Source organism: Xenopus laevis, chromosome 9_10L (assembly GCF_017654675.1).
Source record: "Xenopus laevis strain J_2021 chromosome 9_10L, Xenopus_laevis_v10.1, whole genome shotgun sequence".
NCBI classification, from domain to species: domain Eukaryota; kingdom Metazoa; phylum Chordata; class Amphibia; order Anura; family Pipidae; genus Xenopus; species Xenopus laevis.
The window spans coordinates 135,933,728-135,960,629 of NC_054387.1; the positions used below are offsets into that span (position 1 = coordinate 135,933,728).

The 26,902-nt window shown below is 42.4% G+C and overlaps 1 protein-coding gene across 2 annotated transcripts; it reads left to right on the forward strand.

Moving 5' to 3' along the window:
* Positions 1-166: 166 nt before the first annotated feature.
* LOC108703910 lies at positions 167-25,838 on the forward strand. Of its 2 annotated transcripts, none has more exons than XM_041575910.1 (11): positions 167-248; positions 7,754-8,086; positions 8,231-8,530; positions 8,880-9,161; positions 9,456-9,542; positions 11,437-11,856; positions 19,278-19,589; positions 20,919-21,272; positions 22,262-22,558; positions 24,204-24,302; positions 24,571-25,838. In XM_041575910.1, exons 1-10 carry the CDS (start codon positions 203-205, stop codon positions 24,260-24,262), a joined length of 2,490 nt encoding a protein of 829 aa, XP_041431844.1. In that variant the 5' UTR covers positions 167-202; the 3' UTR covers positions 24,263-24,302; positions 24,571-25,838. The 2 variants fall into 2 exon arrangements, with proteins under 2 accessions (XP_041431844.1, XP_041431843.1); XM_041575909.1 differs by having other exon boundaries at positions 24,795-25,838.
* The last annotated feature ends 1,064 nt before the right edge of the window (positions 25,839-26,902 follow it).

Here is a 26,902-nt window from a genome sequence, read left to right on the forward strand (position 1 = left end):
CATTAGGGAAATGTCACTGGAACTGAAAACTTTGTGGGTGCAGGGGGTGACTATTTCTTACTCCAACCCTGATGTACCCAAATATCAGATCCCCTCCCCCCATTCCCGGATAGTTGTGATACATTGTAACAATTTTGGGTGTTTCCTCATATCCAGGGACTTTCACTTTCACTTTGAGAATCTCTGTCTCTTCCCAGGAATCATGTGGCAAATGTGGCTTCGATTTTTCCTTATTCTGCCCGGGGCGGGTAAGTACCACCCCCCTCATATACACTCACACTTATACTTATTAGTATTATTAGTATTATTAGTATTATTAGTAATATTAGTATTATACTATTAGTATTAGTAGTATCATTAGTATTATTGTCTCTGCACCGTGTCCCTGTTCCCTGCACCCACCCCTCCCTCTTGTCTCCCTATCAGTATATTCTCCCTTCCCTGCCCCCCACCAATCCTATTCTTATATTCACTTCTTCATCTCCCTCCCCCTCTGTACCCCCAACTCTGCCCTTATTCCTTCTTTCCCACGACAGCTGCTCCCATTCTTTTTCTCTATTCTCCCTCCCCTCCTCCCCTCAAACCGTCTCCCTCCAGTCGATCTTATTAATTCTATTATCCCCCTTCTTTTACTCATTCACTGAGTTCTGTTGTTTCACTCCCCTCTAGTCTTGTCCCCCTCTTAGCTCATAACAAGGTTACAGATATATAGAAACATTGGGGTGTCACCCTGCTATAGTTCCAGGGGTACCCAGGGTACAAATAAACACTCACCCCAAATCTCCCCCTAACTGGCCTTCAGACTGGGCCCCCTTAGCTCATAACAAGGTTACACATATATAGAAACATTGGGGTGTCACCCTGCTATAGTTCCAGGGGTACCCAGGGCACAAATAAACACTCACCCCAAATCTCCCCCTAACTGACCTTCAGACTGGGCCCCCTTAGCTCATAACAAGGTTACAGATATATAGAAACATTGGGGTGTCACCCTGCTATAGTTCCAGGGGTACCCAGAGTACAAATAAACACTCACCCCAAATCTCCCCCTAACTGACCTTCAGACTGGGCCCCCTTAGCTCATAACAAGGTTACAGATATATAGAAACATTGGGGTGTCACCCTGCTATAGTTCCAGGGGTAACCAGGGTACAAATAAACACTCACCCCAAATCTCCCCCTAACTGATCTTCAGACTGGGCCCCCTTAGCTCATAACAAGGTTACAGATATATAGAAACATTGGGGTGTCACCCTGCTATAGTTCCAGGGGTACCCAGGGTACAAATTATCACTCACCCCAAATCTCCCCCTAACTGGCCTTCAGACTGGGGCCCCCTTAGCTCATAACAAGGTTACAGATATATAGAAACATTGGGGTAACAGTCACCCTGCTATAGTTCCAGGGGTACCCAGGGTACAAATAAGCACTCACCCCAAATCTCCTCCTAACTGACCTTCAGACTGGGCCCCCTTAGCTCATAACACGGTTACAGATATATAGAAACATTGGGGTGTCACCCTGCTATAGTTCCAGGGGTACCCAGGGTACAAATAATCACTCACCCCAAATCTCCCCCTAACTGGCCTTCAGACTGGGCCCCCTTAGCTCATAACAAGGTTACAGATATATAGAAACATTGGGGTGTCACCCTGCTATAGTTCCAGGGGTACCCAGAGTACAAATAAACACTCACCCCAAATCTCCCCCTAACTGACCTTCAGACTGGGCCCCTTAGCTCATAACAAGGTTACAGATATATAGAAACATTGGGGTGTCACCCTGCTATAGTTCCAGGGGTACCCAGAGTACAAATAAACACTCACCCCAAATCTCCCCCTAACTGACCTTCAGACTGGGCCCCCTTAGCTCATAACAAGGTTACAGATATATAGAAACATTGGGGTGTCACCCTGCTATAGTTCCAGGGGTACCCAGAGTACAAATAAACACTCACCCCAAATCTCCCCCTAACTGACCTTCAGACTGGGCCCCCTTAGCTCATAACAAGGTTACAGATATATAGAAAACATTGGGGTGTCACCCTGCTATAGTTCCAGGGGTAACCAGGGTACAAATAAACACTCACCCCAAATCTCCCCCTAACTGATCTTCAGACTGGGCCCCCTTAGCTCATAACAAGGTTACAGATATATAGAAACATTGGGGTGTCACCCTGCTATAGTTCCAGGGGTACCCAGGGTACAAATTATCACTCACCCCAAATCTCCCCCTAACTGGCCTTCAGACTGGGCCCCCTTAGCTCATAACAAGGTTACAGATATATAGAAACATTGGGGTAACAGTCACCCTGCTATAGTTCCAGGGGTACCCAGGGTACAAATAAGCACTCACCCCAAATCTCCTCCTAACTGACCTTCAGACTGGGCCCCCTTAGCTCATAACACGGTTACAGATATATAGAAACATTGGGGTGTCACCCTGCTATAGTTCCAGGGGTACCCAGGGTACAAATAATCACTCACCCCAAATCTCCCCCTAACTGGCCTTCAGACTGGGCCCCCTTAGCTCATAACAAGGTTACAGATATATAGAAACATTGGGGTGTCACCCTGCTATAGTTCCAGGGGTACCCAGGGTACAAATAAACACTCACCCCAAATCTCCCCCTAACTGACCTTCAGGCTGGGCCCCCTTAGCTCATAACAAGGTTACAGATATATAGAAACATTGGGGTGTCATCCTGCTATAGTTCCAGGGGTACCCAGGGTACAAATAAACACTCACCCCAAATCTCACCCTAACTGGCCTTCAGACTGGGCCCCCTTAGCTCATAACAAGGTTACAGATATATAGAAACATTGGGGTGTCACCCTGCTATAGTTCCAGGGGTACCCAGGGTACAAATAAGCACTCACCCCAAATCTCCCCCTAACTGACCTTCAGACTGGGCCCCCTTAGCTCATAACAAGGTTACAGATATATAGAAACATTGGGGTGTCACCCTGCTATAGTTCCAGGGGTACCAGTATATATGTCTCTGAATAATATATGACAGTAGATTAGAAGGACTGGGGGTGAATAGAATAACAACGTGGCTGTGGGATGATATATAGAAGTTATGTCCCTCATTGGGGTAATGTAAGACCCCTTTAGCTCTTTGCTTCCTTTTCATTTGATTTTTGTTGGACTATGAAGGAATATATGACATTACTTTGCTGTCAGTAGTTATACACAATTATAATACAGTTTATTATGGATTCTTTACATTCATTTGCATCTGCATTGAGTGGATGAGAGGTTTGACCTACATTGAATATGGCAGGTACTGTATTCCAATAGATAAACTACAAACTCTGTGTTACAATTAATGTACCATTTGATAATGTATTCATGACTGGTAACATTTGAAGTGAATGTTTTTGTTTTCTTAATGTTACATAGTTAGTTACACAGTTAAATTGGGTTGAAAAAAGACAAAGTCCATCAAGTCCAACCCCTCCAAATGAAAACCCAGCCCCATACACACACCCCTCCCTACTGTCACATAAATGATATATCCCCATATCTATACTAACTATAGAGTTTAGTATCACAATAGCCTTTGTATTATGTCTGTCCAAGAAATCATCCAAGTCCCTCTTATAGTCATTAACTGAATCATCACCCGGCAGTGCATTCCCCAACCTCACTGTCCTCACTGTGATGAACCCCCTACTCTGTTCCTTTAAATGAAACTTCTTTTCCTCTAGTCTGAAGGGGAGGCCTCTGGTACGTGATTCTCTTTATGGGTAAAAAGGTCCCCTGCTATTTGTCTATAATGTCCTCTAATGTACTTGTAAAGTCTAATCATGTCCCCTCACAAGCGCCTTTTTTCCCCCAGAGAAAACAACCCCAACCTTGTCAGTCTCCCCTCATAATTTAACTCTTCCCTCCCTCTAACCAGTTTAGTTGCACTTAGTCTCTGCACTCTCTCCAGCTCATTTATATCCCTCTTAAGGACTGGAGTCCAAAACTGCCCCCATACTCCAGATGAGGCCTCACCAGGGACCTATAAAGAGACACAATTATGTTTCATCCCTTGAGTTAATGCCATTTTTTATACAAGAACTTTATTTGCTTTAGTAGCCACAGAATGACACTGCCCAGAATTAGACAACTTGTTATCTACAAAGACCCCAAGATCCTTCTCATTTAAGGAAACTCCCAACACACTGCCATTTAGTGTAGAACTTGCATTTATATTATTTTTGCCAAAGTGCATAACCTGCATTTATCAACATTGAACCTCATTTTCCAGTTTGCTGCCCAGTTTTCCAGTTTAGACAAATCACTGTGCAAAGTGGCAGCATCCTGCATGGAACCTATAGTTCTGCACAATTTAGTCTCATCTGCACAAATAGAAACAGTACTTTCAATGGCCACCTCCAGGTCATTAATAAACAAGTTGAAAAGCAAGGGACCTAGTACAGAGCCCTGCGGTACTCCACTAACAACACTGGTCCAATTAGAAAATGTTCCATTTACCACCACTCTTTGTAGTCTATCTTTTAGCCAGTTCTCTATCCAGGTACAAATACTATGTTCCAGGCCAACATTCCTTCATTTAACCAGTAACCTTCTGTGTGGCACTGTATCAAATGCTTTAGTAAAGTCTAAGTAAATCACATCCACTGCCATCCCAGAATCCAGGTCTCTACTTACATTCTCATAAAAAGAAATTAAGTTAGTCTGGCAAGATCTATTACACATAAAACCATGCTGGCACAAACTCATAGTATTATGATTTGCTATGAAGTCCAGTATCTTATCCTTTATTAACCCTTCGAAAAGCTTTCCTACCACTGACGTCAGACTAACTGGCCTATAGTTTTGAGGCTGAGAACGGGATCCTTTTTTGAATAGAGGCACCACATTAGCAATTTGCCAGTCTCTCGGCACTATGCCAGATCTCAATGAATCCTGAAAAATTAAGTAAAGAGGTTTGGCAATCACAGAGCTAAGCTCGCTAATTACCCTGGGATGAATACCATCTGGCCCTGGACCTTTGTTTATCTTAACATGTTCTAGTCTCTTTTGAATTTCCTCATGTGTGAACCATGCATCATTAGTTGTATTACTAGAATTGGGACTGTTAAGAAGGAAACCTTCACTTACTGGTTCCTCATTTGTGTAGACAGATGAAAAATATGAGTTCAGAATCTGCGCTTTTATTTTGTTTTCATCAACCAGCTGACCCCCCTCTGATAGTAAGGGTCCCACCCCTTCCTGCTTCATTTTTTTACTATTAACATATTTAAAAAATAATTTGGGATTTTTTTTACTGCTTGCTGCAATATCCTTTTCTATAGCAATTTTAGCTTGCCTTATAGCTTCTTTGCATGATTTATTGGCCTCCTTGTACCTTATAAATGTTTCGGCTGTACCAGCTAACTTGAAAGCCTTAAAAGCAGGTCTTTTCTTACCCACCTCAACACCAACGCTTCTATTGAACCAAAAAGGTTTTGCTTTGCAACGACGTTCCTTGCTTACAAGTGGAATATACTGACAAGTAGATTTATTATAAAGATTTCCCATTTTTGTTCTGTGTTTAACCCTGTGAAAAGCATTTCCCACTTAATATGTCACAGAGATGCCCTTATACTGTCACAGTTTGAACATCTGAAATGTAGTGTTTTAGTTGGTCCCTTATAGAATTGCTTCTGTAACAGAATCTCAAAGGAGACCATGTTATGATCACTATTCCCTAAATGCCCCTCACCCACACAAATGTTAGAGATGAGTTCAGTATTATTAGTTATTACAGGTACAAAAGAGAGTTATTCCTAGTAGGTTCTTGAACGAGCTGGAATAAAAAGTTGTCATTCAGCATATTTACAAACCTACTAGCTTTTTCTGTCTTAGCAACCCCATTACCCCAGTCAATGTCTGGATAATTGAAGTCACCCATAGTAACAACGTGACCCAGCTGTGAAGCCTCTTGTATCTGCAAGAGTAGCTGGGCTTCATACTCGACACTTATACCAGGTGGTTTATAACATACACCAATGAGAATTCTTTTTGTTACCTTTTGCCCAGTCAAAATCTCTACCCAGAGGGATTCTACACCCTCACCAGTGGCAGCTATTGTTATTTCTTTAGCGCATGGCTTTAATTCAGGCTTTACATACAAACACACTCCTCCACCCGCTATTTAATCCCTCTGTCCCTCCTAAAAAGGGTGTAACCATTTAAATTCACAATCCAGTCACGTTTCATCCCACCAGGTCTCAGTGATACCAATTATATCATAATGTTTAGAGCAATTAATTCCAGGTCTCCCATTTTACCTGACAAACTCCGTGCATTTGCAGCATACAGCCGAGGTTACTACTTTTACTTTTGAAATTTGCATTACTTAGTGGAGAATTATACGTTAAGTTAGTATTATTCTGTTTTCCTTGTAACAGAGGGACCTCCTTAGTAAACTGTATGCCCCCCTCACTCCTCCCCCATGACCCCTTACTAACCCCACTGCCCCGTCTACACTAGCTTCCCCAAAAGTCCCACACTTTTTGTCGTAAAGTGTGGGACTGGGAAATAAATTCGGTATCTGTACACAACCTCCGGAACCTCATAAATTGTCCAAAAGATATTGCCTTAATTACATGTTTGGGGTGGCAAGAGGTTGTCATATTCCACAAACTTTTGAATCTCATTAAAGGAACTTTGCCAAATAATGATTAAATCGTCAATATAGCGACCAAAAAAAGATATGCTTTTTGAAGGGATTATCTATATTGTAGATATATTGTTCTTCCCATCAAGCCATGGTAAGATTTTGCCCCCATTGCCGTGCCTCGTTGTTGTAGATATTTGTTGTTGTATATGAAGTAATTATGTGTAAGAAAGAATTCTATTGCATCCAATTAAAAAGATTGCAGATGTGTTGGATAGGTGCTGTCATTTTTAAAATAGTAATTTATAGCTCTGAGACCAATATCATGAGAAATACAGGTATACAGAGACACAACGTCCAGAGAAGTCCAGACAAAGTGGCTCTTCCAAATATGGACTATAGTTTAGAATTTGTTGGTTATTTCTAATATAGCTACGTAGTTGTAATACTAATGGTTGTAAATATGTGTCCACACGTTGTGCCAATGGTTCACCCAAAGAACCTATTCCTGATATGATTGGTCTACCCACAGGGGGGCGTGTTTCCTTATGTAATTTAGGTAGGTGATAAAAAATTGGCGTCACCAGGTATTGTACCTTAAGAAATTCTACTTGCCCATCAGTGTTTTGGGGATCCCTCCTCCCAACCAAGAAATTGCACCCAAATAACTGAACCTCCAGAAAATTTAGTTTGTGGTGCCCTAAATCTTCAGTTGTGTTTCTGTTGGTTGATGCCTCTCAGCTCTTACACACTTTTACTCCTGTTCTCTTCAGTATTTTTTCCTTTTTTCATCACAATTCGTCATTTATCTTTAGTTCCAGCGGTCTGTCCTTGTTGTGCTGCCTGTGCTCTCTCCTTCCTCTTGGTTTTTCTGCTTTTCCATTTAATGTATTTTCCTTCTGTATTTCAGTATTACTGCAGCCCTTCTTTATCTTTGTACCAGAGAGGGACCTTTTCTTCCTGCTGTCTGTCCTCGGCCTACATGTCTGTCCTCTTATCTAATGGGGTGTGGACGAATGGGGTTCTATAGAGAGAGTTACATTAGAAGGAGGGATGTGTCAATGAATAGAGGAGCATTATAAGTAATATCCAGAATATGTTGTTCAAAACTCTTTCTCTCTCGCTGGGTCTCAGTTTTAGGGCTGGAAGTGATCGCTCCTCCATCCCAGCAGGCTTTGTTGGGATCTACTGTGCTCCTGCCCTGCACATTTCAGGAGAAAAATCTCCAGATTATGGCCAATTTCCTTGCTATATTTTGGTACTTTGGGGATACAGAGATTTTGAGATATGACAACAAGGGCAAGGAAATCATCCACTCGAGGGTGACAGTTGATGAGAAGGGCTTTCTGCAAGGCAATGCTTCCATCACTCTCTCCAATGTGACCATCTCAGATGAAGGGACCTACAGGTGTCTGGTCATTCACAGTCCCAGCAGACAAGAAAAGAAGATCAGTTTTAGGGTTCAAGGTAAGAACATTATGTACAGGATTAATGATGATTGGTCCCAGAAACAGGGATACTCTAACCCTATCAATAATAAGTAGCACTTTAGGTGCAGTGGGGGGTCTGTACAGAGGGCAGAATATTCTCATATTATTTGTCTTGTTTAAGCTGTTCCAGGGGTCCGTATAGTAAAGAAAACACTTATTAAGAAGGAGGAAGGAGCCCTCCAGTGTTTGGTCACTGATTACTACCCACAATCCATCACTGTCACTTGGCTGCTGAACGGAAAGCCTTTAACTAGATCGGCCCCGGGGACACCCCGGCAGAATGAGGATGGAACATTCCGAGTGAACAGCAGTGTGACCCTCCTCCCCTCGGAGACCCAAGATAATCTGGTTATTGGGTGTCAGGTGCAACATGAATCCCATCCTACACCTCTGACTGACAGTTTTAAGATGGTGTTTGGAGGTAAGTGCCACTTGTTTTGGCCAGAGACTACATCCATCCACTGAAAGCTCTAGTAACCAGAATTATTACACACAGGTTCTTATGATGGGCTGGTCTCCAAATTGTGAGATGAGCTGGATTTTGACCAATACATTGTCCAGAAACTATGGAGGTTTTAGTGTTAGCTCTTGGTAACATGCTCTGACCTGATGCAAATGGAAGCAACAAGAGATTTGCTCCATAGGAGGCAAATTAAGTTTCTGGGTTCTAGAGGTGGGGTATAGGCTCATTTGAGACCTCTAAGTTAAGTGTCCTTAACCAGAGGAAGTGAAGCTGAAACAATAATAACCAAATGGCATTTTCTCCACAGTCCCTCCATCAGTGCGAATGTTCTCCTCCAAGGTTGAGGGACACTCAGAGAAGATCTTTGTATGTGAAGCAAGTGGCTTCTCCCCAGAGCCGGTGCAGATTAAGTGGCTTATGGATGGGGTGAGGGTTGAGGAGCCCAGGACAAGTGACGGTGGAGGTTCTATAAAGGAGTCATATTACCGGGTCACTTCAGGTCCTGAGACCCAACTGGCAAACATCACATGTGAGGCCTATCATGAGACTTTGTACCAGCCAGTCACAGAGACACTACAAATTACAAAGAGTGAGTTCCATTTCATCTGGGCCTGGGTTCTGTTATCTCTTAACTACAGAGTAAATGATTTGCAAGGAAGAAACACAGTACTGACACAGGTGAAGAGCAAGTAGCAATAATAGGGTGGCTAAGAAAATGTTTATTTACAGACAGTTACATATTAATAATGGTTGGATTTGGTCAACAACTAAACATATACAGAATATCATATCTCTATCCCCTTTACTCCTCTATAGTTACCAGAGTTACCCCAATGGGAGGAATCTTTGTGAAAATGATACCAGATTCCATTTTTTATTTCAGATTACAGACATTATTATGGTACAATAGTTGCCGTTCTCTTGTTTCCAGGGCTCTTGCTGTTCTGGTTCATCTTTATAACCCTGAAAAGTAAGTTGTTATTTTATTTCATATAATTACTTTACAATAAAAATTGTACACAGTATATGTTGATATACGACTCCTATTGGGAACGCTGTGGCTTCTGGTTATTAGTTGGTTTCCTGGGCATCAAACTGGAATTGCAGATCTGCTCTAGTTTTGTCAGGTCTGGTGTCCAATGTCTCTATATTTATAGAATGCAGAAAAGATTGGGCAGAATTTAGAGGGAATGAAAGAGGAAGAACAGGTTGGATTATCAAGAGTAACTGGAGAGTTGAAGGCTTTTACCATGATACCAGGGCTCTATATTATACTGGGTAAAAGAGATTATCTAGGGTTTTGTAAACCACTAAGGATTGCCCCTTGGGGGGTGGGTATTGGTATAGAACTCAGGGTAGTGTTAAAGCACAGACTGAAGATCAGAGGTGCCTTGGAATGAGCATGTCTTACTTGCCCTTGGAATTCTGGCTAAGATAGGAGCACTCTCATATAGCTGCAGCTTTGTTATGAGCTTCTTGGGACCAAATATTGACTCTCAAACGGGGATTGAAGAGAAAATGTCTAAAAGCCATGAAGCCGACATAAAGAGATCAGAGACTGTTCTGCATTAAACATCAGTAGCCATAAAGGAAACTTGCAGCTGAAACATTTATTGGGGGAAGACCGATCGGATAACACTTTATCAAGGGTTGAATTTAGAGTTCATCAGAGTTTTTTTAAAGGAACAGTAACACCAAAAAATGTAACTGTTTTAAAGTAATGAAAATATCATGTAGTGTTGCCCTGCACTGATACAACTGATCTCTGATCTGTTTGCTTCAGAAACACTACTATAGTTGATATAAACAAGCTGCTGTGGAGCAATGGCGGAAATTGAAAAATGGCTATATGGCACAGGATAACTAATGGATAACAGATAACACCATTGGACAGACAGAGCTTATCTGTGATCTGCTGTGTAACTTGAGCTTTTTCACCTTTGAATGGCTGCCCCCATTGCTACAAAGCATCTTATTTATATAAACAATAGTAGTGTTTTTAAGCACAACAGTTTTACCAGTGCAGGGCAACACTGCATTACATTTTCATTACTTTAAAACACTTTTATTTTTTGACGTTACTGTTCCTTTAAGCCCCCATGAACTCGAAATTCGACCAAAATCTGACCAATCGAAATGTATTAATTAATTCTAATTTTTTAAAACTCAGGTGAATAGGATTGACTTGAACATTTGAATAGAATTCAATTTGAGTTTTAAAACTCGAATGTCAGGAAGCCAGCAAAGAACTCCAAATTGATCCCAGGAGGTCCCCCATAGGCTAAAACAGCAATGTGGCAGGTTTAAGGTGGCGAATAGTCGAATTCTTATAGGGCCAGTGTATGATAAATTTTGAAAATCAAATTCTAATTTTTTTTAACTATTCCCTAGTCAAATTTCACAAAAGAATTTGAAAATTTGCATTTTAAAAATTTAGCATTTTTGAAATTTTCTCTTTGACCTTTTATACAATCTGCCCCTTAACGTGGTTATGACAGCAGTAGATTAAAGGAATCTCATAAATTAGACTGATCATTGTAATTTGTAATTTGAATCAGTTTAGTTGTTTTTTAAGTGTTATTTGGACTTCTTTGTGGAAACACAAGAAAGACCTTTGGTGGGCAGTTGTGCTAAGATCAGTCTAATAGTACTAAATAAGCTATATACAGTATATGTATATGTATGCCTTGAATAGATTAATTTTAAGGCCATGGGGATTTCTTTAACCTCACTGGGGGGTTCTTTGAAATGATGGTATATTTGTGAATAAAGGAGGGCATATAACAAAAGTCTGATGTATTTGGGTGTACAATACAAGATTCTTGGGAGATAAGTCAGGTGTTTGCATGTGATTCCTTGTGCAGATTTCCTGAGGGTCCGAGTGAGTCCAATACACAAACTGATGTCGGATGATGGAGAGAAGTTGACCCTGTACTGTGTGGCCTCCAACTGGCCAAAAGACCCCCAGGTGACATGGGCAGTGATAAATAACAGTGATACAAAGAGCAAAGAGAAGAGGAAGGTGATCTGGAAAGAGACAGATAATTCGAAAGGAAAAGGTTCGGTACCAGAGAGCTTGACCACGTCTGGAGAAAGTGATACACTACTAACTGAGGAATATTCCATGAGAACAGACAGACTGGAAGCAGGAGGGCTACATAATGTCCTTGCCACTTTGAGCTTCAAACCCGATGCCCAGAAACATGAGAACATTGAGGTTTCCTGCAGGTTTGTCTGTGGGGGGAAAATCAAAGAGAGAAAACTGCAATATTCCTACATTTTACGTAAGCAAATTACTTCCTTAATTCATTAAATGCTGAATATTGTAGGCTCCACAGTGATGAACTGACGTGCCAGTGCCATGGATTCTACATCTCTGAGTTAAATGCAGCCCTATAGATAAAATGTCTTGTGTTAAAGGGTTAATATGGAGGTGGTGGTCAGATTGTGCTTCATTGTGGATTGCAGGGATGTTGCTAGGTTATTAAAAGTTGATGGCACTGACCTATAACATAGTAACATAGTAAGTTAGTTTGAAATAAGACACATCCACATCCATCAAGTTAAACCTTTTAACTGTTTTAACCTGCCTAACTGCCTGTTGATCCAAAGGAAGGCAAACACCCCATTTGAAGCCTCTCCAATTTGTCTAAGAAGTTCAGATTAGCCTCTGGCAATGGGACCAGTCCCTGGATCAACTTGTACTATGAGCTCTCTCCCATATCCCTGTATTCCCTCACTTGCTAAACACCATCCAACCCCTTCTTATACCTATCTAATGTATCAGCCTGTACCCCTGATTCACTTCCCAGCTCTCCCTGTAACACCCCTTTCCCTCCTCTAATCTCATTGGCTCCCTCCTGTGTGCTGGGAGGAGCTACTGGTGAATAAAGCATCCGACCCTTCCTTGTACCTATCTAATGTATCAGCCTGTACCACTGATTCACTTCCCAGCTCTCACTGTAACACCCCTTTCCCTCCTCTAATCTCATTGGCTCCCTCCTGTCTGCTGGGAGGAGCTACTGGTGAATAAAGCATCCGACCCTTCCTTGTACCTATCTAATGTATCAGCCTGTACCCCTGATTCACTTCCCAGCTCTCCCTGTAACACCCCTTTCCCTCCTCTAATCTCATTGGCTCCCTCCTGTCTGCTGGGAGGAGCTACTGGTGAATAAAGCATCCGACCCTTCCTTGTACCTATCTAATGTATCAGCCTGTACCCCTGATTCACTTCCCAGCTCTCCCTGTAACACCCCTTTCCCTCCTCTAATCTCATTGGCTCCCTCCTGTCTGCTGGGAGGAGCTACTGGTGAATAAAGCATCCGACCCTTCCTTGTACCTATCTAATGTATCAGCCTGTACCCCTGATTCACTTCCCAGCTATCCCTGTAACACCCCTTTCCCTCCTCTAATCTCATTGGCTCCCTCCTGTCTGCTGGGAGGAGCTACTGGTGAATAAAGCATCCGACCCTTCCTTGTACCTATCTAATGTATCAGCCTGTACCCCTGATTCACTTCCCAGCTCTCCCTGTAAACCCCTTTCTCTCCTCTAATCTTATTGGCTCCCTCCTGTCTGCTGGGAGGAGCTACTGGTGAATAAAGCATCCGACCCTTCCTTGTACCTATCTAATGTATCAGCCTGTACCCCTGATTCACTTCCCAGCTCTCCCTGTAACACCCCTTTCCCTCCTCTAATCTCATTGGCTCCCTCCTGTCTGCTGGGAGGAGCTACTGGTGAATAAAGCATCCGACCCTTCCTTGTACCTATCTAATGTATCAGCCTGTACAACAGATTCAGGGAGACAATTCCACATCTTCACAGCTCTCACTGTAACAAACCCCTTCCCAATATTTAGGCGGAACCTCTTTTCTTCTAATCGGAATGGGTGACCTTGTGTCAGATGGAAAGACCTACTGGTAAATAAATCATTAGAGAGATTATTATATGATCCCCTTATATATTTATACATAGTTATCATATCTCCCCTTAAGCGCCTCTTCTCCAGCGTGAACATCCCCAATTTGGCCAGTCTTTCCTCATAGCTAAGATTTTCCCTTTACCAGCTTAGTTGCCCTTCTCTGTCCCCTCTCTAATACAATAATGTCCTGTTTGAGTGATGGAGACAAAACTGTAGGGCATATTCTAGATGGGGCCTTACCAGTGCTCTATACAGTGGGACCCCCTCCTCCCGCGACTCTCTGCCCCATTTAATACAAGTCAAGCCCTTATTTGCCCTTGATGCTGCTGACTGGCATTACTTGCTACAGACAAGTTTATTATCTACAAGGACTCCAAGCTCCGTCTCCATTATGGATTTGCCTAGTGCAGTCCCATTAAGGGTATAAGTGGATATTGTTACATCCCAGGTGCAGGACTTTACATTTATCAACATTGAATCTCATTTGCCACTTAGCTGCCCAGATTGCCAGTTAGTCAAGATCCTGTTGCAAGTGCCACATCCTGGATGGAATTAATTGGGCTGATAGTTTTGTCTCATCTGCAAACACTGATACATTACTTACAATCCCCTCCCCTAAGTCATTAATGAACAAGTTAAATAAAAGTGGACCCAATACTGAGCCCTGAGGGACCCCACTAAGAACCTTACTCCAAGTAGAGAATGTCCCATTAACAACCACCCTCTGTACCTGATCCTGTAGCCAGTTTCCTATCCATGTGCAAACGACTTCATTAAGCCCAACAGACCTTAGTTTAGAAAGCAGTCGTTTGTGGGGCACAGTATCAAACGCTTTGGCAAAATCCAAATAGATCTACTGCCCCCCCCACTATCCAGAATCTTACTTACCTCATCATAAAAAGCAATCAAATTAGTCTGACATGACCTATCCTTCATAAAGCCATGCTGATTGCTGCTCATAATGCTGGATTTATTACAGTGTTTATATTCATTAAATGCAGCTTCTGTCCCTACAGATTTGTAGTTATTAAATGCCTTTCTCTTCTTTCCCATTAACTTCTTTACCTCTGTATTAAGCCACACAGGATGACTCTTAGAGCTTCTACGTTTAGTCCTTAAGGGAATAAATTGAGAACAGTAATGATTTAATATCATTTTAAAGGACAACCATTTCTGTTCTGTGTTTTTAGCTGAAAACCTAATGCCCCAATCAATGCTCTGTAGTATATATTTGTTTTTTGCACCAGACATTAAATGATATAACATTATGGTCACTATTACCCAGGGGTTCAATGACTTGCACATTTGCTATAAGTTCTGGCTCATTAGAGATCACTAGATCCACAATAGCATTTTTTCTGGTTGGCTCCTCAACAACCTGTGCCATAAAATTGTCATGTAACAGTTTATAAACTTGTTCCCATTAACTGATCTGGCAGTACTGTTGCTCCAGTCAATATCTGGCTAATTAAAATCCCCCATTATCATTACTTTACCCAAACTAGCAGCCTTTTCTATTTGCATCAGGAGCTTCTCCTTCTCCTCGTCACTTACATTAGGGGGTCTATAGCGACTCCTACAATTAATTTGCTGGACTTATTACAATTGGTGAAAACTCCACCCATAAGACTTCAGCCCCCTCATTTTCTAACATAACCTCCTCCTTTATATTAGATTTAAATCCTGCCTAACATACAGACATACCCCTCCTCCTTTTCTATTGCCTCTGTCCCTGGGAAACAAAGTATAGCCACTGATATTTACTGCCCAGTCATGTGACTCATTCAACCATGTTTCAGCCAATCACATCATATTTTCCCTCCAGCAGCTCCAGCTCTCCCATTTTACCAGTCAGACTCGTTGCATTTATAAACATACATTTAATTCTGGTCCCATATTGAACATATGACATGTGCTCCTCCCTATCCTTAACCCCCAACCAAATCTCCTCCCCCATTTTCCCACTATCTCATCTAACCTGTCTTCCACTGAATCTTTTACTGAAACCCCCCCAAAACATAGTTTACAATCTCCTCCAACCCTCTAGCCATCTTCTCTCCCAAAACAGCTGCCCCATCATCATTGAGGTGCCCCCAACCTCCTCCCTACACCAAACTTTCAGCCACGCACTAATATCCCTACGCTCCCGCTGTCTCCTTAGTGTTGCTCATGACACAGGGAATATCTCTGAGAAAATGACCTTGGAACTCCTCGCCCTCAACTTTACACCTAGTTTTTTATAACTGTACATGAGGAATTCACCACCTCCTCTAACTTTGTCATTGGTACCTATGTGTACCCCAACTCCCAGGTCATCCCCAGCCCCTCCCAATAATCTGGCCACTCGTTCCGCCACACCACCGAACCCTACCACCAGGCAAGCAACAGACTGTTCCACCACATGCAGAACCCTAGCACCAGGCAAGCAGCAGACTGTTCCACCACATGCAGAACCCTAGCACCAGACAAACAGAAGACTGTTCCACCACATGCAGAATCCTAGCACCAGGCAAGCAGCAGACTGTTCCACCACATGCAGAACCCTAGCACCAGGCAAGCAGCAGACTGTTCCACCACATGCCGAACCCTAGCACCAGGCAAGCAGGAGACTGTTCCACCACATGCAGAACCCTAGCACCAGACAAACAAAAGACTCTTCCACCACATGCAGAACCCTAGCACCAGGCAAGCAGCAGACTGTTCCACCACATGCAGAACCCTAGCACCAGACAAACAGAAGACTGTTCCACCACATGCAGAACCCTAGCACCAGGCAGAAGACTGTTCCACCACATGCAGAACCCTAGCACCAGGCAAGCAGCAGACTGTTCCACCACATGCCGAACCCTAGCACCAGGCAAGCAGGAGACTGTTCCACCACATGCAGAACCCTAGCACCAGACAAACAAAAGACTGTTCCACCACATGCAGAACCCTAGCACCAGGCAAGCAGCAGACTGTTCCACCACATGCAGAACCCTAGCACCAGGCAAGCAGCAGACTGTTCCACCACATACAGAACCCTAGCACCAGACAATCAGCAGACTGTTCCACCACATGCAGAACCCTAGCACCAGGCAAGCAGCAGACTGTTCCACCACATGCAGAACCCTAGCACCAGACAAACAGAAGACTGTTCCACCACATGCAGAACCCTAGCACCAGGCAAGCAGCAGACTGTTCCACCACATACAGAACCCTAGCACCAGGCAAGCAACAGACTGTTCCACCACATGCAGAACCCTAGCACCAGGCAAGCAGCAGACTGTTTCACCACATGCAGAACCCTAGCACCAGACAAACAGAAGACTGTTCCACCACATGCAGAACCCTAGCACCAGGCAAGCAGCAGACTGTTCCACCACATGCAGAACCCTAGCACCAGGCAAGCAGCAGACTGTTCCACCACATGCAGAACCCTAGCACCAGGCAAGCAGCAGACTGTTCCACCACATGCAGAACCCTAGCACCAGACAAACAGAAGACTGTTCTACCACATGCAGAACCCTAGCACCAGGCAAGCAGCAGACTGTTCCACCACATGCAGAACCCTAGCACCAGACAAACAGAAGACTGTTCCACCACATGCAGAACCCTAGCACCAGGCAAGCAGCAGACTGTTCCACCACATGCAGAACCCTAGCACCAGGCAAGCAGCAGACTGTTCCACCACATGCAGAACCCTAGCACCAGGCAAGCAGCAGACTGTTCCACCACATGCAGAACCCTAGCACCAGACAAACAGCAGACTGTTCCACCACATGCAGAACCCTAGCACCAGGCAAGCAGCAGACTGTTCCACCACATACAGAACCCTAGCACCAGACAATCAGCAGACTGTTCCACCACATGCAGAACCCTAGCACCAGGCAAGCAGCAGACTGTTCCACCACATGCAGAACCCTAGCACCAGGCAAGCAGCAGACTGTTCCACCACATGCAGAACCCTAGCACCAGGCAAGCAGCAGACTGTTCCACCACATGCAGAACCCTAGCACCAGGCAAGCAGCAGACTGTTCCACCACATGCAGAACCCTAGCACCAGGCAAGCAGGAGACTGTTTAGCATGTAGAGGCCTTACGACAGATTACACTATCCACCTTTCTAATAATTGAATCCCCTATAACTTCCTGCCTTTCCTTCCTTGCACTCCCCTTACCACCCGTTTTAGAGCAACTGCGTCCCTGGGTGCTCCGAGAGTCAGTCTGCTCCATACACGCCAGTTCAGAGCTTTCCTCCCCAGTATATTCAGCCAAAATTGTGAATTTGCTGTTTTGGACAAGCTGTGGACCAGCCCCCCCTACCTACCCTTCTGTCCCCTACTTCCCCTCCTGACTGTCACAAACCTTCCTCCCTCATTAGCCTCCACTGCCCCTTCTCCTCCCCCCACTCCACTAGCCCCTGCCAGTGGTTGCTCTGCGAGCCTCCTTTCCTCCCCCCTCGTTTGCCGATACTCTCAGTGCTGCAAGTTCCCCCCTTAGAGTCTGCAGTTCAGATTCCAAGATGAAAACCCGGCGACATCTCTCACATGTAAATACTGCCTGGAACTGCTGCTCCAACACCACATACATGTGACACTGAGTGATACCAGCAAACCCACTTGCACTTATATTTACACTGGTACTTACAGTCTCCCAAGTGCAATTTCTCACAAACACCTTTTTAGTTTCTCACACCTCAAGGTTTTATCGCTGGTCAACACTTGTAACACTCGCTGTACAGTCAGGACTTATTGAGGTTTCAAACTAAAGAACACTAAGCCTGATCAGAATTTAACTCCTCCCCCTTAATTAGCAGCCAGAGGGAAGAGAAAAAATGCTGTTTGCTACCAGCAGTAAAATAATAACCCCTTATTATCTTTTATAAAATGTTCCCTTTAAAGACAAAATAAATGCACAAAATGTATCTACCAGTTTACCCCAAACAGAGAAAAGAAAAAGGTGTTTGTCTCAGTCAGATACTCTCAGAACACACAGAAGTCAGTTATTTGCATTTACACGCTCCTTGCACCCAACATTCCCAGCATGCACAGCAAACACCAATGCCTTTTTAACACTTTAAAAGGTTTTAACACTGCTTAACACTCATCACATGCAACACTTGCTTAGCAGCTCCAGCACTCACTGTCACTCACAGACTTTGAGGTTTGGAGCCCACTGATCTACTCAACTCTCCTGTCCGAAAACTGCCCCTTGAGGAGTCATACATGTCCAGACAGGTGGTATGACTGAAATTAGCTAAACAACTTGACCAAATCTGGGCACATGTGGTCACCTTCATCAGTTTTGTTCTACCCTGTGCTCCCTCAGCTCCATAGTGTTGTACTTTATCTAGAGGGCAGGGATAAGAATGCTGAGAAGGCTAAGTTTGGTGATGTACATCTCCCAATGGTCCATATGTAGGTGAGACAATACCACAGATGTGACCCAATAATGGGCAAGACAGTGCTGACTATTAGAATTTGTAAGTATGTATCAGCATTCAAGAGCACAGAGTTAGAACAATAAGGAGATGTGCCAATATGGTACCACTATCAGGTAAAACTTGAGCTGAGGAGATTGGTCCAAAACTCCTGAAATGGCTCAAAAAGTTGGTATGAATTATATATAAGTGTTTGTTGAAATGTTTGTCATGGGATTTAGCCAAAAGATGAATTTCCAGAGGTTGAATATACACTTGCAGGCAATTTGTGTGTGTTTGGACAAATCATGGCAAGCAAATTTCTCCCAGTGTTCCCTTGCACCTACAGCCTTTTGCTCCAGCTAACTCTGTGTTGTTATTCCCAGGGCAGCCCCAGGTCTCTCAGCCCATAAAACTGTCCATCAATGAGACTGGAGATCTTCTCTACTCCCTGGTCCTGCAGGAGTTTTATCCCAGACAAATCCAGATCAGATGGAGCTGTGGGGTTGGATGTTACCAGGATATGGAGTCCAATACAAAGATAATTCCATGCAGTTCTATCCAAGCATTCAATGCTGAGAGTGAGTGTAAGATCCCTGGCCAACTACTCAAGGATCCTGGATTCACAGTGCGAGTGACCTGGAAACATGAATCCATGACTGGCCCGGAGCAGCAGGAACTGTCTGTACGAGATAAAGGTAACTCTATGGTACATGTTTTGGGACTTTGTAAATATTATATTATCAGAAAATATTGAAACATTCAACTGGTTAATACACATGAATTACATTGTGTTACATATAACAACGTACATCATATAAAGGGAACTCCTGTCCAAAGGCCACTTGAGCTTCATGTTTTCAGTTTTAACAGTCTAATTGAGATATTAAGAGGTGAACATGTGATTATTTCCCTCAACACAGAGTTTCTGACTAATGTAGTTTAAGGGTAATGTCACAAAGGTCTACTAAAAACACTTTGGGGGCCATTTGTCCCCATCATGTCTCTCAAATCTCTTTCCTATCTCTAGAAACTCTTAGAACATGCTGTCTATAATTGTTTGACTTACATTCTAGCTAATAACTTTACTTGACCTACTTCAATCTGGTTTTCTCCCATTAAATTCAGCTAAGACGGCACTAACCAATGATCTTCTGGCTACTAGATCTAAAGGATGATTATCCATATTAATATCCCTCCACTTCTCTGCTGCCTTTGACACTGTAAATCATCAAATGCTACTCTCCAATGTTATACAGGGTCTGACACTCTCCTGGATGCACTGATACCTCACTTACTGACCCTCTCTATCTCTTTTTGGCTGAAACCTTCTACAACCCACCTACTACTCTCAATTGGGGTCCATCAAGGCTCTGTCCTTTGGCCATGCTTGACATACACTACATCTCTGGGCCAAAGCATCAGCTTCCTTGCTTTATGCCAATGACACTCAAATATATAATCTCCTGATGTTTCCTACTCTGTCACATCTCAAATATCTCCATTAAGGAGCACAAAGATTTGTTCCAAGTGGTGCTGAGCGTGGCAGTGGTTTGTACCTGTTTTTTTCCACTTTACATTGTAAATGACCCCAGAAGTGTTAGGGAGTGATGCCTTCAAGTTCACAAGGAAAAGGGTTGCATATCTGAGAGGAACAACTAACTCTTTTATATGCCAGTGAGCAAAGGGGAACACTAAAGTCTTTGAATATGCAAAAAATAAGAAAAAAAATAAAGTTTTTTTTTTATTGGAAGTTACACTGCTTAAGCCAAAATTAGGTTAATTACCCACAACACAAGTTAAGACTTAACTGAACCATTTAGCCTTGTCTGTCTGCAGTGGGAAACGAGTAAGGGGGGGTTCTGTCCATGCTGTAAGAGACAGTAAACTTGTCATTTTTGGCCTGACTGATTTAATGCTATTTATCTGGGAAATATATCTGCTTGTGGGGTTTCATCAGTCTTTTATTCAGCTTGTACATTACTTTGTGTTCCTCTCACACTGCTCCATGTGTCTTTGTGTTACAGAATTCCCCTGGCGCCCACAGATGGAAGAGATAATAAATCCTGATACCCTGATACACAGCAAAGAGGGCAAATTCCAGTGTAAGATCTGGGGGTATTTCCCTGATGCTCTGGAGGTGAAATGGTTGAGGAGAGAAGCAGGAGGGCAGGAATTATTCTCTGTGTGTCCCAGTGAGAAATACAAGATCCCAGAGATGGAGCAGAAGAGAGAAGCTGATGGGACCTTCTCCTGCACAGTCAGTCTCATTGTCTCTGTGTCACTAACAACTGAGCAGGGGGCGGAGTTTATCTGCCGGGTGGGACACCCCAGTCTGGGGGAACCCCTAGAGAGAAGCACTGGGATCCTCAGTGTGAGACGTGAGTATTAATGTATAAGGGAAAAGGCTTATAGAGCAGATATATATATATATATAGTGTAGCTGCACTGCCTGGTGGGATTGGTGGAGGGAAGGAATATCAGGGCAGGGCACATACATTGGGTTACAGATGGGATGGGCCAAGGCTGAAATGTTCCCATAGGCTGGTGTTCTGGCCATGGAACTAGTGCCAATGAGATTCCAAGGGGTCTCATTTAAATGGAAAATATACTTTGGCTCATTAAGTTAAACTGACTAATGCCAGGGTAATCGGCCATTAACCTCATCTTTTTACATTTTACATTTTCATACAATTCCCCCCCCCCCCCCACACACACACACATATACTGAGAATAAATGATACATTTCATACAGTACAATTACCCTGGTTCCTCAGGAAACCCAAAGATTAAAATGCCACCAGGGCTCTACTTGCCAGAGAATGTGTTACCTAAGCCCCTCTGTAATGAAACCCACTAACCAGAACTAACCATCACCACTCAACACAAGTCTACTCAAGTGGTCCCTTTCCCAATGCATCACATCTTATCAATTAGTCCAAAGAGAATTAATTGGCTTATGTAAAGAAAATCCACATATAATCAATTTATTTGAAGCATATGCACCGCCGTGTAAAAAAATGCTGGATCTGCCCCATCCATGGGATCTGTTGAGTGGGGATATAACAGGGATTAACCCCTTGTTCTGAATCTGATCCCTCCCCTCCAGCAAAAAGACCCCTAACTGGGGCTGTCAGAAGGATTTGCTTCAGAATAGACTGGTAATCCCTGTGATAGCCCCTATCTCCACTAAGAGATGTATCTTGGGTTTGTCCCTGTATCAGTCAGGTTGATGTATTTCAAATCTAAGTATCTCTGTGATCTCTTTATTATTATTATTATTAGTGTTCATATTGTGATATAGGATGTTGCAGATGTTAATAAACTGATATTTCAGGAGATTCCCTCACTCATTGGTTTTTATATGCAGGGGCTCCAGTTATAAACATCACACATGAAGGGGATAAAATAAGAGCAGAAATAGACCAATTCTATCCACAAAACATTGGGGTGATTTGGAGTCGGACTAAGAATATAAAGGATGTTACATTTAAAGAGTGTGAAGCCTCTCGTATCAGTAACGAGACCCACAGTAACAGTGACGGCACCTACAGGATCATCAGCTCATGTGACACCAAGAAACCTTCAGATAAGAAACATATTAAACTCCATGTAACACATGAGGCTTTGGGGAATCCCATTGAGAAGATTTTCATACGTGAAAAAGGTAAAACACCCTAATCTGACACTATGTTAGATCACTATATCATTGCAATTAGAATACATATTGCAGATCTTCATTACAATGACCCCAATCCTAATGCAATTATCTTTTATTTGCTACTATCCCATAAACCCCATTTAAGATGAGACTTGAAAGTACCGTGTCCATTAATTTTAGATGCTATTAAACCTGACAACTGCAACGAGGCCCTTCATAAGAGACACAAGAGACTTGTCCAGGTGGTCATTACCTGTGAGGTCTTTGGTTCTCTCCTCTTTTAAAAATATATTTATTTCACTACTTCTTTAGGGTAGGGACACAGAGGCTGTTGGATATTGTTGAAAGCTCAGAGAATCGGATCTGCTCAGTGTTCCATTGACTTGAATCCAATCAGCCCGTGTGCCTGTTAGAATTTTTATCTTCTTTAATAAAACCAGTGAGAGTCGGCCCAGATCCACATCCAGAATTTCTGTGCTCCTTCCCGCCGCGACCGCCTGAAAAACGTAGTGCGCGTATATGCATTCGCACCAGCGTACACAAGTTGCGGCGCTAAATAGTGGCCGGGTGAGTCCAGAGGGGAATCCTGGACAGCCGCCCCGGTGCGCCCCCCCAATCTGACCCTGAATCCAGTCCAACCTTTGGGTTATGCAATGGAAGGATTTTATTCAAGCTGCGCAATTAAGTGAATGTAACAGACTTGACAAAGTTCTTAAATGCTGTGATAGAGTAACTAAAGGCTTGAAATACAAATTCTTCTTTCCTTTTTTTTTTAATCATTTATTTATACAAATTTTTCAAAGGGGGTACAGAAAAAAAACTGAATACAGGGATTAAGGGAAGAAGGGAAACATTTTACTACAAATTCTTCTTTTCTTCAGTAGTAGTTATTCAACACTTTTTTCTTTCTGTGATGATATTTCCCATGTTCCATTTCTTTTTTATTGTGTTAGAAGTCAAGATGAGCCAAAATTGTACTTTTAGAGCCGTCCATTTATACAACTTTGGCTGAGCAATTCCTTTCATGACCTTCAAAACCAATGAGAAAAGAGCCTTTTGCAAAAAAAAAAGTCCTTTAGCATAAACACCAAAAAATGATGATGTTCTTTCACTTTTTTGGGGTGATCTCAGCTTCAGCTCCACTGTGTGTAACTGTGTGTGTGTGTATGGTGTTTGTAACTGTGTGTGTTTATGGTGTGTGTAACTGTGTGTGTGTAAGTGTGTATATGGTATGGATCCACTTCTCACTCTCAGCCTGAAAAAAGACCCAACAGCCAGAGCCGTCAGCCTGTGCCCATAGTCTAAGGACTCACACCAACATGGACTTTGCTTGATATTATCCAATATCTGCCTATACAATTGTATTGCCCTTAATGAACCAGTGTATCTTTCCAATGACTAAAGACCAAAATGAGATTTGATTTTTATTGCCTTACATGTGTCATATGGGCAACAACTGTCCTGTAAGTTTTGCTGCTGGAGCTGCTTTATAGTTGGTGCTTTCTTGTTTGTTGTCTCTTATTTTACCAGTGGGACTTTCATCCAAATAACTTGCCCCTGTTGCTTTATGATAGTGGGACCAAGAGCTGGTTCTGTGAGTTCTGTGAGTTTGTAATAATGACAAATATATTTCATTTCATATTCACTACAGGGAAGTATTATGAGCAGCAAGGTGACAAGAACATTCTTCTGCAGAAACATCCAGAATAAGACAAAAAACTAGATTGTGCTGAGGCTGTTATGATGGCAGGTAGGTACTTTTCCTTTTAATATGAAATCAACTGACTTCTGCTTGTTCAGGTTACAGAGCAGATACAGGAGGGAGGGGGGTCTATAGCATTAGAGCCATATGTATTGTATCCCAGAGAGAAACACTTGCAACTCTGGCCATTCCCATGGCTAAAGACAACAATGATCACAATGATGATAAAAGATTCTTTGCCATTACAGACGGGTGACAGTGAGGGGGTATCTGGCACATGTTGCTGATTATAAAGCCAATGGATCTGTCATTTCAGACTTTAAAGAATTTCTGGAACAAAGATACTTATTCCATTTACTTTGAAAAGACATTTGGCCCTGCTGGAAATATAAATAGGGGAGTTGAGCTTATACAAGAGACAGGAGATGAAATATCTGGTGGTATTTGCACATGGTCCCAATGTTTATGTCCCAGTTACTGAGCAACACTCCCCTGTTATTACCTGATGGAAACCAGTCCCTTTTCTCTCTGCATTTCCAGTTTCCTTGGGATAAATTCAGCAATTACTGCATTTGGGGAGGTGGATGTGTTGAACACATGGAAGAGGTTTCCTGCAGCGGATATTGGAACAAAGTCACTAAAGAAATGCCAACACACGTGGGAGAGATTGAAAGTAATGTAATGGCTTCATCTGATCTCCTGTCTGGTCTCCAAAATGTTCCTCAGTAAATTGTTCCTTACAAATCTCAATCCAGCAATTGGGACCCTTTCATTAAATGAAGAAGAATATATATAATGTATATATATATAATCAATATAACGTCAGCTTTTGTATATAACAACATTGCTTCTTCCAGGGCTCTGGTCTGATTATATTAGAGGGACAATGTACAACTCAACATGACCAGGGCCAGTAGGGAATCCATAGTCATGTGTCTTGGATATTCTTTCATTTAAACAGTAAGAATAACACCCACTGGATCATTGTTTATCTTTTTTACCTTTGATAATGGGAAAACTGTTTTAGGCTTACAGATAAGGGTGAGACCCTAACAGGGAAGGGGTATTATTCACCTCCCACAATGGTTCTGTAGAAATAAGTGAAATCAAGTTAAAATAAAAGTATCTACTGTCCCTCTGTCCTGTATTGTCTGGTGCTGTAAATAACGTCATACAATAACAGGGGTAATATTTGCTCTGGATCTAGTGACCTACAGTATCCAATCAGAGTGTGTTACCGTGACAGCAGACCAGACAATACTCCCTGCTGATTGGTTGCTATGGGTTAGTAGATATGGAGAAAAACGGTTACATTGTCCCCACAGAGTTTCTTTAATCAAACGGATATACAGAAAACATTTCCAATATAAAACCCAGTTTATTAGGAGATATCCTCACTTTTTTTCTGAACTCAACACAAAGAAGTCTATGGACCTGTTCACACACAGCTGCCTGTTCAGGGGTCTGTAATATTATTGCTGTTATGTTATTACTGAACTGAAATCACTTGTTTTTGTTTCATTTGAAGAAAACTGCCTTTGTCTTTCAACTACTGCTATTGAAATAAAACCCTTTTTTTGCTGCCTGACACTTATTCTGTGGGAACCCTCTTCTTTTTTTATTTCCTTGTTCTTAGGTAACGGCCAATCATCTCATTTTACCTTCCTGTAACTGAGCCTTGTGAATGCAATAAATTGTGACACTGTGATAAGTGCAACATACAATAAAATATAAGTATAAAATGCAATCAAATCTTCTGCCTATTTGAAGCTCAATCATTTAATAAAAATACGTGGATGAATGGTAACACCCCAGGACTAGGCCGCAACCTTCAGTGTTAATTTGAACACAAAGCTCTCTTTCCATTGTTATACAATACAACACCTACAAACACTTTTGAAACAAATTCAAACCCCCAAATTGCTGAGGGAAGTTAGAGAGTCTCGCCTTGAACTGCAATGTAGTCAATAAAGTTCATCGACATAGAAAAAAATGTCCTTAAACAGGTTCCAAATACAGAAGTTCATAGCAGTCCAATACATGATCCATGCTGTAAAGGAATTCAAGTGTTCGATTATGCAAAAGTGTCCAAAACAACTTGACCCTCCCACAAGGCCTTCAGCTTTACTAATTAGCTAATTGGGTACAGGTGAGTGACCTATTATTTCATTAATATTTAGTATCATTGTACTGGAACAACCAAAAAACTCTCGTTGGAAAACCATATTTCCCCTAGAAAATATGAATTCCTCCTCTTTCTCCAAACCACCCGTTGATCAGAACTTCATTATATTATTATTATCATTGTTGTGGCACATGGATAGGACATGGGGTCCTCCTAAAGCTGGTCATAGAGGCCCAGACTTTATTACTTGTGTGATGAACAATCGTTATTTCAGTCTAACGATACAACTAACCATTCAGATTAATATAAAGTAGTAAAGAGAACAAATTAGACAATGTTTTGGTCATGATAGCAATTGTAGGAAAGTTATGTCCACTAATAGTAGTAACAGTCACCCATTGATATGGTCACATAGACCATACCTGCAGAGATATTATCATTAGCTGATAGAAATCTTCTAACCTGTCCCATCGACTGAACAACCAATCGCCATGGTACAAAAAATGTCGGGAAAATCCATAAA